This window comes from Hippocampus zosterae, chromosome 1 (assembly GCF_025434085.1).
Source record: "Hippocampus zosterae strain Florida chromosome 1, ASM2543408v3, whole genome shotgun sequence".
Classification (NCBI taxonomy): Eukaryota; Metazoa; Chordata; class Actinopteri; order Syngnathiformes; family Syngnathidae; genus Hippocampus; species Hippocampus zosterae.
The window spans coordinates 10424884-10438062 of record NC_067451.1 but is presented as its reverse complement, the minus strand read 5'-3'; the positions used below and the strand labels follow the sequence as shown (position 1 = coordinate 10438062).

At 43.2% G+C, this 13179-nt stretch overlaps 1 protein-coding gene across 4 annotated transcripts in view; it reads right to left on the bottom strand.

Moving 5' to 3' along the window:
* fgf13a (fibroblast growth factor 13a) overlaps positions 1 to 13179 on the bottom strand; it is a 96963-nt gene that overhangs the window by 16896 nt on the left and 66888 nt on the right. For 3 of the 4 annotated variants that reach the window (XM_052073060.1, XM_052072895.1, XM_052073141.1), the window contains one exon: positions 7323 to 7433. In XM_052073060.1, coding sequence (XP_051929020.1) covers positions 7323 to 7433 — 111 coding nt within the window. Of the gene's footprint in view, positions 1 to 7322; positions 7434 to 9357; positions 9884 to 13179 lie in introns of those variants that run through there. The other variant, XM_052072965.1, reaches the window with a different exon arrangement.

Here is a 13179-nt window from a genome sequence, read left to right as displayed (position 1 = left end):
TCCTTTCATGGCCAGCAAGTAAACAGAACATGTCTTCACCCATAAAAAAAAAAACCTTTCATAGTTTAGTAGCAAGCGAGTATCAAACTAATTTCAACATGCAATGACTGTAGTCAATCTGGATTTACAATAGCAGTATAAAATCAAATTACACTTCACAGCCCCGAGGCCAATGCAAATACAACTACTGCTTACTCGTGCTTTAAAAGGCATCATTAAAGACTTTATTGCATGTCGCAGGTTTATGACCCTGAATGTCAAAGGTGCTGCTGAGGCTTCAAAAAGTGTCATGCACACGTTATACTATTGACTTGGGTTTTAATGATTTGGGATGCATATTCACAAAATGACGACCAGCCTAGTTCAAAACGAACATATTAAAGAGACAGCAAATCCTCCTTTTGCATTTTAGATGCTGACCCGGGCACACTTTCGTGTACAAGGTTTGTGTCACGTAGAGTGTGAAGTGTACAAGCTAAGAGAGCCGATGGCAGCAGAAGCCTCGCGTGTCAATGAGGTACATCTAATTAATATCAGCCTTGTGTTGTATCAGAGCGTCTGTGCTCCATAAAATGCTGGCAGGGAACCCGCAAGCTGAGTAGAAAGAAACAACACACCACCAATAGTCTTTGCTAATGCAGACAACAAACAGTGAAACTTTGCTGCTGTGGGTTCTTTTCTGGAAACGCTCCCAAAACAGTGCTGCTCTCAGCAATGATGTAACAGTCGCACCATGAGTTTTGTTTTTCTAAAACAAAACAAAAAAACAGTACAATACCTCTGAACACACACAACAAAAATGTTAATTTGCAACACAGTCTTCCTCATAATACTGAAAAAACATATGTACATCTGCTATACATGGTTAAAATGTGATTACAGTTATCACAGTTTAGTAGAAAAATGTACGAAAGTGTAGCCACGTGATTAAAACCATATCATTTTCCTCAAACTCTCACCTGGAATTGGGATATTCACCACAAAGATGACCCCCTCCCGCCCAAAAAAAGAAAATGTGATATGTCTTAGGACAGAACCTTGTGGAACACCATCTCATACTTTCATGATTCCCAATGTGTTACATTGTCAAATCAGCAATGGGCAATTTGGGACCATAAAGAATAGTGGACCTGTTTTGAAGTGCTTATTTTGAACATGAAGAAATTGAAGAAGAAAAAAAACTAACAAACAATGAAACAGTTCTCCATGTTTAAAAAGGAAAAGTGAAAAATGTAATCCATGTAGCAGGAGTTGAAATCAGAAGTGCATGTTCAATTGTGGTTTTAGCTAAACGTTTTCTGCTGCAATAGTTTGTCAATTTTGCAGTATGTTGGATAGCTACAACTCAGACCAGTGGAAAACGCGTAGCATGAGGTTCCCAACTCATTTGCGAATAGAAACTCTTTGTTTACTCATTTTTAATCATAAAATATGTTATTGCCGAATTGATGGGGGTTTTTTTGCCATTAAATTGATTGTTTTTAACTCAAGACTTTGTGTTCCAGTGTTCATTCCAACATCTCATATCAGTTGCGGTGTAGGTCACAGCATGTCCTGAGAATGGTCTCTGTCTTTAGACGCCTCTGAGTAAAGTGCACCGCAGCAGCTTTTTAGATGGGCCAATACATTCATCCTTATCACTTAAACGGTGCAGGACACCACCACGCTGCATTGGCTTGTCAACTGTCAAGTCTTGGCGAGCCGAGGGGTTCGATACCGTCTCTTGGCCTGTCTGCACGTCCAACTGGACTCAAGCAAGAAACGAAGACCCGATTGCTCCTGAGGGGCAGCACTGCGGCGGTCACGACACCGCATGATTGCACAATTGTGAGGTAAATGGAATTGAAGGCAGACCGGAAAAATCATGAGTCAGGCAAAAGGTATTGGGGCACACTTTTCCCAAACAGGAAATGAATGATTTAATAATTAGGGGTTGGCTTTGACTCTTTAAGCACCCCCCCCCCCCCCACATCCACCCCACTGTTATTTATCGCGGACAGGGAGTGAGCCTTGAATTGTGACAAATGGTACTTTTAGACAGTATTCCACTGTACCAATGTTGGCGTGTAAGAAATCGACCTTGCCTTAATAGCGGAAGCATGTTTTCTTCCTTTTCTCTTCTGTCATACGTGTAACATGTCAACTCTCAATGAGGAGTCTTTTTATAAATGCCCTCCTCCTCACTGAGGTTACGCCGCTCATGTTGCAACACACGTACGCACACAATCAGTCCTCTTCAGTTCACATGGATTACCAGCCGCTCAATCTCAAGACGGGGGAGCCCAATTATTTCCTGGCTCCTGGAAAACACCCAAGAACCCTGAAGGAGGGGAGCCGGTGCGGGACTCTAACTATATGCTGACCTTTGCCAGTGAAGAGATTGCTGAGGGGGGACTGAAGGACACATGGTTGGGTTGATTGCCCAAGTCTGTCTTCAAGTTTCATACTTCAGCAATTTCCATTCTCCGGCGCCACAAACTCACAAAGTGCATGCATATGTATTCCAACCAATCATCCTCTTCCAATAAGTTGTATTCTTGTCTGTGGCAAACTATCATGCCGCCGTTTCTATGTAAAAACAAACAAAAAAAATCACATCTTTTTGGTTTGACATTCACAAATTCACCAATGTATGTTTTTTCCCCCTGTGGAACATCTCCTGAGCCATTTCTTGAACATCTCAAAACCACTTTGTGTTCCTTCTATAATGCTTTTAGATGCCACAACAAATTTGACTAGTACTGTATATACAGTCCTCTCCAAGAGCACTGGAAAAGTGAGGCCACTTTTAACATTCTGCGGAAGACAACAAATATTTGGATTGGACAAAAATGTGACAAGAGATCAATGTTTTAGCTTGAATTTATAGTTCTATACATTTTTATCTGGCACACAACTTAGAAGATAACATTGTTTGTAAAGAAACGCACCAAGTATTGAAAAATACAGGTTGACTGGAGTGAATGAAGACTCTGGGCTCGCTTTTTGTGACCAGCCCAAGTCGAGCGTGAGGCGCAGCCTACATGAGCGTGGAGGAGAGTTGTACTGGATGTGTGAACATTCATCCACAAACATCTGACCTGTACACCATCAAAAGTCCAGGAGAGAGTGCAACAGGAGACTACTGAAATCACTCGTAAATCTGCAGACACTTAATTCCATACGTGCAGCAATGTTGTGACATCATCTTTACTAGAAGTATCCATTGAATAAGGAGATCAAGGACTGTTAGCTCATATCCCCAATATATTTCTACCTCCTCCCACCTCTACACTCTAACCGCGCCGCAATACAAAATTGACAAATTGGTAGAAGTTGGAGATTAAGAAAAAAGATTAAGAAAACCTTTATTAGTCTCGCAATGGAGAAATTCCAGATTCACAGCAGCAAGGTTATGAAAGGAAGAAGTAGAACAACAAAAAAATAGGAGCTGCTGGAAAGGCAGCCACTCTCGCGGCGCCATTTTGAAGTCAAAATAACAAAAAATAAGACAACACATAGGACAGAGACAGTCGTGCAATCTTCACCACTTTTCTGCATACACTTTGTTGTCTGAAGCAGTTATAGATGAAAGAGGAGAGGATCAAAGTGTCCTTTCACCAGTGGATCAGAGACATCATGCTGAAAAATGTGCACACGTCTGCTACAAGCAAAGTTTTGAAAGCAAACACGAAGCTGTAGCGTCCATTGACGAAAAGAGATTAGTTCACTTCTCCTGTCCCGCATAATCCGCTTCAAACTCCAAGCCGCGACTCCCAGCTCCAAATCCGCATCGGCACTCCGCGCCAACATCGTTCTTCTCATCGTCGGCTCCTCAAGACCTCCATCCATCCAGCCGCAGACCGTTCAACAGCACCGATCTCTCCGCTGAACAAAGCGGGGCTGTGAAAAATGCTGCCCATTACAGGCGCAAGACACAAGCGCCCCGGGACTGTCCAGCAACAACAGTCAAATGGCGCCGACATTCCTCCAGTCAAAAACAGTGCTGGTATACCCATGCTGCCGAGAAGGCGCAACCACCAAGCACAGAGTCTCCTCCTTGATGAATGTCGTGGCCAAAAAATGCTGAAAAAGGTCCACCTCAAGTCCACACGACGTAACAACAAACACAAAATGACAAAAGAAACACAAGAACAACAAAAAAAGCAAGGCTCATGAGAGCACTTGCTGACGGCTGCCTACTCGGGCGCCATCTTGACTTCAAAGGTAAGCAAACCTCTTCACACACTAAAAAAGACAAACATGTGAACACATCAACTCACAGGGCCAATTAATGACGTCGACTCCCTGAAGACACACAACCAACTACAGGAGGAAAAAAAAAACGCGTAATCTGTTCTGATTGTCACCAGGTGTGGCAGATGGACCCAGGTGCACTCAATAGCTCCTGATTAGGTGTGTGAAACAAGTCGACGGCACCTCAACACCTCTCTCCCTTGAATGAAAATATCGACATTTTCTTAGCATTAAGCATATATAAAACATAACTGCTGCAGTATAAATCAAATCACTTTCGTCTTTTCCAGACATGAGGGGTTTTTTTTGGCTTCCGATTGGCTAAAAGTAAAGCTGGACTCTTCAGGTTGATGGGGCCGCATGTTGCGTGAGCCTACAAATTGAGTTGAAGTTTTCTCATGCATGTTTGGAAGGGCGGCCTGGTGGTTTGCGCATCGGCCTCACAATGCAGAGGTACCGGGTTTGATTCCAGCTCGGGCCTTACTGTGTGAAGTTTGCATGCTCTCCCTGCGCCTGCGTGGGTTTTCTCGGGGTACTCCGGTTTATCTTTCACATTCCCAAAACATCGTGGCAGGTTCATGGAACACTATAAATTGTTCCTCGATGTGAGCGTGAGCGCGGATAGTTGTCTATGTGTGCCCTGCGATTGACTGGCAACCAGTTCGGGGTGTTTCCCTGCCCGAAGACCGCTGGGATAGCCTCCAGCACGCCCCGTCACCCTTGTGAGGATAAAGTGGATCAGAAAATGGATGGATGGGATGGATGCATGTTTGCAAATAAGGATTGTGTTAAATGAAAGAATCACACTCTGTAATGAAATCAATTTGAATCAGAAATGGATTCAAGGGCATCCACTTTGGGCTCCGGTACTCTGGAATGTCCTACCTCTTTTAAAATTTTGACATAAGACTTATTTCTACACTCACATTTGGTTAAAGCACGTGTAATAGACAACTTGCTTCTCGCCATGACTTTCATCTGGATTTTTGGCATGTTTAACTGCCACTTCCCCAGATGCCTACCACTTCCACAAATACTTTGTTTTGATTTTTAACTAAATTGATGGGCTATATTGGGATATAATTTGCACTTCCTGACTTTGTTCTAGCCAAGTCAAGGGAGTCACGATAACAAGGATCAAGCCCTTCTTCTTGCTTGTACGTGCGTGTGCGTTTGAGTAGGTCCTCTCCCACCATCACAAGACACCAATAGCTCCAAGAGGACTGCACTCCCCGTCACCATGGAGACAAGCGCACCCAGCACCTAACAACGCTATTTTTGGAGTCCCGCAAAGAGATTCACTCTCTCTTTTTTTCCAATTCAAGCAACACTCTTTAATTTGCTCCTGACAACTTTTGCGGGGGCCAGTTTTCTCTTTTTATTTTTCAAATGCAGGTGTGGACGGGCATAACTGGATGGCTTTCTTTTCTTTTGGAGATTGGGGACTCCTGCTGCTCGTTGCATCGTAAAAGTTGCTGCTATTTCGTTTGGGCAGAAGATTGGACGAGGTGTTATTTCAGTGCAAATTGCAAATCCTTTTCCTCAGCAATATCGCAGGGCGGCAAAGTGGATGTTTCAGACAGGTTCATTAAACAGTGCACTGATATAAAAGTACAGCTAATTATAAGCGGCCCACTGCTGCTGCATTATCGCCGCAGCAGACAAGTGGCTGCGCTGTTGCTTTACCGTTGAAATGCTCTTTAATCTGTCTTGGAAAACAATGAGCAGGTGGGTGGAGAGGCAGCGATTGGGATGTATCGGTTTACACAATTGCGCGCCGCACACAAAGACTTTCCCACGTGACCCCCATAAGAAAAACGAAAAAGTAAAAAAAAAAATCATTAAAAATAAGTAGGTTCAAACATAAATCAATTTGTCAATTTGATCCAGTTTGGGTTACATCGTACAAAACAACCTAGAGAGATTGGTCAAATTGACCCAAGTAAAGGATCAGTCCCTGTTTTTTACCAAATTGGGTTATTTTTGACCCAGCTGTTTTGACAGTGATCGAGTGAGCCCATTCCGCGGGACCGCAACAACGGCCCACCGATATGCTTATCCAGAAACGAACAAACCTCATGTGAAAAAAACTGCACTGAGGCGCCATATGGAAATTTCAGGACTCTAAAAACAGTTGGGTCAAAAATAAACCAAAGGGAGTCAAAAAGGGGCCGACCTAATGTTTTGGGTAAAGTATTTAACCCAAAAGGCTGGGTCAAATGAATATCCCACAAAACAAAAAAAGTTGGCTTTCAACTCGAGCTGAACAATGAATTGCAATGTGTGATTTTGTTCGCGCAAAGGCTCCGGTTGAAATGGTCATTACTTTATTAGCGGAGGGGAAGAGGGGGGTTCACAGAACGCTAAACTAACGCTGCCATGCTAGCTTTCAACTTTCTAACATACTTGACCGTTTTCACCTCGCATGGTTAGTAAAACTTTGCGTATGTAGGGATTAAAAAATATATACAGATATACTGTGTATAAAAAAACTCCCCATCTCCGTATGTTGTGAATTTTGTGATATTTAGCTACTGTTGTATGTCGGAGATCATGTGTGTGAAAGCATCTCTCTGAGGCTGCCGGATGTCTGCCGCCGTTCTAAGGGCTGACGGCGATTTCCGTTTCTCCAAAGTTTGAGCACACACACGGAGACGATAGTGTATGGCTCCGTGAGCCATGACAAGTAAAAACACGTGCAAAGTTACCAAGTGGTGAAATGTTAAGAGGCTGATTTCAGCCCTACGCTTCTAACCAAAAGACAGTCGAAAATATGTTGATTGATGAGATGCCAATGCCAATCATTCGTGACTGAAATAGAAAGATTTTTACATCATAAGTAGGTTTTATCTTACTTGTCCTACCGGTTGACATGTCTGATGTTACTAACTGGAGATCGGGTCAACTTTCATTTTATCCATGTGTGTTGTCCATGTTTGAATACTGTATCAGGTTTCATGAAACAAAGCGATATGTAGGCACTTTATATTTTCTCAAAAACAACTAAAAGCATGCAAAGGCTATTGAGCGATTTGAGTGTGAGTTGCACAGTCAGGATGTTGCCATCGTGTTCCCCTGCGACTTACTGTAGCCGTTGTCCTCCTCCTTGGTTCCATCAATGGTTCCGTCTGCCTGCAGCTGCAGGTGGAAACCCTGTCGACTGTACAGCTTGGTCACGATCCCCTTCAGCTGGGGCTCTGCGGAAAACAGAAGAAGGGTTTTGGACACGAGCAGGGGATCTGTGAGAAGGCTCTTGTGATTATGTTGTGATGACTCTTCATTTTCACCTTGGTAGTCACCAAAGCAACATTTCATTTGCGAGGGCATCTGCGCAAGAGACAAGAAGCCGCCTGGTGCTGTTAAGCAGCCCTTTCATCTCACTGATACTCCCATCTGACCTTCCCCAAAAGCTTTCTTGCGATCCTATCCCGGTCACATATGCATACAGATTGATTCTATGAGATGCGATTGAAAGAAGTACTTGAGTCGGAGGGTGTTCTCACACTCTGGGTAAACAAACTTGGGGTGATGAGTCAGCAATTTTCAGTCAGATATGGATACAAACAACATGTAAGGCTTGAAGTGAATGGAGCGGTTCACTTGTTAACATTAGCAAAGTGAACGGAAAGTGGTTCCGGTTCAGGTCTCATTATGTTGCATTTCCATCTCGAAGTGGTTTCACCTGTGAAGTGGACTAGAAATGGAACTGGATTCACTTTCTAATGCAATGTCAATGTAAATCGGCATATTTCTTCAGCCTCTCTTTTTGAGTTCCATGAGATCAGTGTTTAAAAACACAGTGAATGGAGTGCATCGAAAAGGTTTACACACAACCCTGTTCAAACGCCGGGTTTTTGTGACATCCAAACTAAGACCAAGATAATCTATTTAAAACCTTTTTCCACCAATAATGTTACAACCTGTATGACATTCTGAAAAAGTGTGAGAGGACGTTTGAATAAACTCCAATGAATGTGGTTGCACAAGTATGCCCAACCTCTTAAAATTGTGATGGAGCTGAGTTCAGAATTCAAAGTTCATGTTAAATGGGAGTCAGCACACACCTACCACCATTTACATCCGATTGAACCCCAATAAAATACCGGTACTGGCCTTTCCTACTATTTTTTCTTCTTTTCTTTTGGAACTATGCCCAAAAGTCCAACTGAGTTTGCATTGGCCCATGGCACATTTTCTCTATTAAAATATGTTTATTATCCTGGCATACTGAGAAAAACATATTTTGGCTAGGTTATGTCATTCTTTCTGATGACTAAAATGGGAAATCATGAAATAATCGGGTCCGACATGAAGCGTTTTTTGTTTTTTTTTCGATGGTGGACCTTTTGGGCCACCGTGAGCCAACTTGTTGTGGCCAGCATCAGTATACATCAGGTGGCCCGATACAGTCACATGTGGGCCCCCGGGCCAGCGGGTCACTGTTAATGTCAGAGCTTAATGTCTCTGCAAAAGCATATTTGTAGCTACAACGTTTGTATTGTGTTTCTTTAAATTCTGCAGGAATGACTTAAGGCCGTGATCCCCAACAAATTGTCCAAAGTAATACTTGTTTACTATGTAACTATTTCTAGTTAGATAGGAGTTATATTATCCGCTTTTTGTTCAACCAAAGGTTTCATACTGAGTTAGTAAATTTGTCAGTAAATAGAAACCAGTTTATGAGGATTTTGGTATTTTGGTCTTTAATTGGATGACATGAGATGGGGTGAGGGATGTTAAGTTTACTTTATAGATTGGCCCAATAAAAGTTGGGAAGCATGGGCAGAGTAAAGCTACTGCTCCGTCTAAAATAATAATCTTGTTTCTTTCTTAAATCATCCACAATAAAGAATGAAATATTTTCAAAATTACGACAACACATTCAGCCTATGAAGTACTTAAACATGTTGTATACAGTGTGATTTTTTTTTTCCAATATGTATACAAAATGTGACAAATGAGGCATCATTTGAAAGTGTCCCTCTGCTGAGGCAAGGAAGCAAAGTAGACACTTAACACCAGATTTTTGCTACCAACTTTGTCAGGGTGATTCATCGCGCATATAAATGAATCCTATTTCACGTTTGCCCCTCTAGCTGAGGAAAATGTTACGCAACAGACCTGGCCGTCTCCTGCGCCTCTTCTTGGATCCGAAGAGTTTGACCCGCGAGAACACGTTGAGTCGGCTGGGCTTGTCGCTTCCTTTGCTCTTATTAGGGCTGCTGACACAGCGGCAGGCGTTCGACTTTTCCCGCTCCCTCGCCTGCCTTTTCTGCCTAATGAGGGAGCTGGCGATGGCTGCGGCCATTGCCACTTTGGCAGCCGGATGATAACACACACCAGCTCTTGTCTTGAGTCCAAGTCGCAAGCGGGGATGGTGGTCCCACTGCTTGCTCAATAAATAGTGAAGACGCTTCAGACAGTCAAATGAGATCCGTATCAAAACAGAAAATATACAAGTCAGGAATTGACTTCTCCTAGAAAGCGTTCCATAGTAGATCCTGACAAAGACTTTCTCCCTCCAGCCACATCATTTTCTCCGCAAATGTTCTCTGAAGCTCCTTTGCATCATCCTGCAGCTGCACGCGCTCTCCTGCCCAGCGAGGCTCCTACGTGCAGACGCACCGGCGAACACCTGTTTGCAGCACGCCTGGCTCCAGCAGTTGACCGCGATGATGATCGAAGTAAGAGGGGAGGGGCGGCTGGGATGGATGTCAACCTATCGGTGATGTGGCTTTTTCTTTGCTCTCTTGAAGGGGGGCGAGGCCAAATAGCAGCGGTGCGCGCCTCATGTTGGAGGCGAGGCGCAGACTGCCGAGAGCTGCCTGAGAGCATCCCACCTCCAACTCGCACGATGAGCAGCAAGGGGGTGGGAGGCGGGGGGGGGGGGGGGGCGCAGCAAGTGCACAGACGCAGGCAGCACGTGTGCCAGTGATTGTCATGATCACCTAATAAAGCATATTTGATTTGATCCTTTTGGAAATGTTCTGAAAGGTGGGAAGGTAGATGATGCACGTTCATCGGAAATGTTGAATTATGTAGACTACTTCTGTTTATGTGTTCTTGCACTTTTTAGGTTAACTCTTACATACTGCTCGGGTTAAACTGGAGCCGTGTTGTTTTTTGAGAGCAATATACAGCTGACTGAAATGTTATTCTGTTATCCTGAAGTTTGATGATTCAAAATGAAGAACATTTGCCAATATTCTTTTTGTACAGGTAAATATAAAAAATATTAAAAAAATAAATATAAATATATATATTTATATTTATTTTTTCTGGGAGAGCGGTTACAGTGTTCAAGAGGGAAGTTGAAACACTTTTTGCACAGCTTGCCTCAGAAACATGCACCCGTTGGTCTTTGAAGAGTCGTGGGCGAATCTCAAAACGATGGAAGCGGAAGCAAGGAGGAACATACATACATAATGCATTTTGAAAAACTTCATAGCTCATGATTTTATGTCGACTATCAGGGTATGGGAAATAAACAGTCGGTAAGGGTCAATTAAATGATGATTAAACAAAATTGGTTTTGTGATTTTTTTTGTTGTTCTTCTGAAATATGAAGCAATTACTTTTAAAAAGTATTACTTCGCTCTTTATTTATGTATTCACTAGCTGGTTCGCCGCCCTCCGGGTGGCTCATCAGCTAGTTCCTGCGGAAGGCTGGTAAGGTGGTGGTTCGCCGCCCTCCGGGCGGCTCATCAGCTAGTTCCTGCGGAAGGCTGGTAAGGTGGGCCTTGGGCCCACAAAAGTGTTGTTGCTTGGTTCAACTTTTTGTTCATCTTCATTGCTTATCGCGAAAATAAAGAGATGTTTAGCTCTACTAAATAACTAACAATTTCATTGCAATGCTTGTGGGTAGACAACATTTTTTCGCTAAGATGCCCGCGCGATCGTAGTGAGCCACTGCCTGAGCGGCGCGCAGCGGCGCGGTGAAGTAGGTACGTTTTGAAAAGGGACAGACGGAAGGACAGACCGCGTGCGGGACGACGCGCAATATATATATAGATTTCCAATCCATTCATCCACATCTGAAAAACCTTTGCTCATTTGCATCTCGGATGAATATGAGCCTGTTCCTGCTGACTTTGGGTGAAAGGCGCGGCACAACCTGGAATGGTCATTGGCCAATCTCAAGCATGTTCAAATTTTGTATTCTATGTGTTAGTCCCCTCCCCCCCCCCCCCCCACTGCCCCCCCCGGACAAAAAAGTCATTATGCTTCTCAATGTATTTCAGGTTGTGCTTGGTGAATAAGAAATACATTCGATGGCCTTTGAGAGACTCTTGAAAATTCATTAAATATGAATCCCATTTTGTACGACTTTTATGACTTTTTCTTTCATGCGTCATCATGACAATTATGCATGTGAGATCTTTAGCCAAAAAAAAAAAAAAAAGTTTCTTCAGTGACTAGCTTAACAGGAGAAATGGCTCTGCACATCCACTGATTCGTAGTGAGTTATTCGGGCATCCATAATGCATATATATATAATAATTAATCATCAATTCTATTTCAGACTATCCCTCCATCGATTGACAGGCAGGCCTCTCACGCACGACGTGGAAAAGAATCTCCACACGTAAGTCAAGACTGACAGCCCGAACTTGACTAACTGACCGATGACTCCCTCTGGCGTCTCTTTGAAAAACTGCAATCATTGTCATTCCCCCCCCCCCCCCCCCCCCCCCATCCTCCTCTTCCCCTGTCTGCTGGCACAATGCAAAAGGTTACATTTCTGTTCTGAAGTCGGGCTTGTCTTCATGTGTTAAAATGGACTCAAATGTAACACAGAGTTCACTAGTTGTCACATGTTGGTTGGTTTTTCCTTTTTATTGTGCTGAAAAAAATATATCATCCAAAACCTCCTGTGAGGTCCATTCCTCTCCCAGGAATAAATTATGGAGTCCATTCATTTTTTTTTTTTTTTTGTGAGCTAGAGCCTGTCCCATTTCAGTCTGGGAAGGAGGGGTGGGGTGGGGTAACCCTGGACTGGTCTCAAGCCAATCAAATACACTCTTAAAACTAGAGAGTCAAAACAAAGGTAACTCAAATTGGGTGAAATTTCTATTTGATACGTAGCACATTTTGGTTGAGGATTTGGGTCAAGATTCTGATCCAACAAGCAGTAAAAAATACCCCCCCCCCCCCCACACACACACACACAGCACACACAGGTAAATGAAGACCACAAAGAAACGGGTTACGACACTATCATTATAGTTGTGGTTGAACATAATGCATGTTTCATAAATTAATTTTACATTACTACCCATTTTCCAGGAGTGGATCATGCAACCTGAGCAGGACTGTTGGATGGATTTCTCAGCGGTTGGGTTCATTCAATACTAAATCCATCCAACACTCTACAAAGAGTTGGGTCAAAAATAACCCAATGTGGGTCAAAAAGGAACCAACTTACTACGTGGGTCAGATTGGGTTGTTTTGTACAATTATGAGGATTTCTTTCTACTCTCAGAGAGTTGGGTCAAATTGACCCTAGTTGGTTGATTGTTCCTTTTTTTGACCCAAATTGGGTCATTTTTGCCCCATCTATTTTGAGCGTGACATGTTCTACGAATGACTTAACTTCAGTACACAACAAAACTGTCAAACGCTGAGCAGATTCAGCTGTTCAGCCCACCCAAATCCAAACTTCCACCCAGTTTCCGCAGTCAAAATTGACTCGGTCAGCTCAAAATCCACAGAAACCCAGCGAGTGGGTTAGAAAAATAGCCCAGGAATATTTTGTGTTGAAGGAATTAACACTCCTATATACGGTTAAAGACAATTTTGAGTTGAATGAACCTAACAGGCAAGTCCGTAGTATCCGGAGAAAACGCCCGCAAGCACAGGGACTCGTGCGAAGACACAAACTCCACACAGGAAGGCCAGAGTCCAGACTCAAACCCCGAACTAAATTACTTCATATCTCATCAA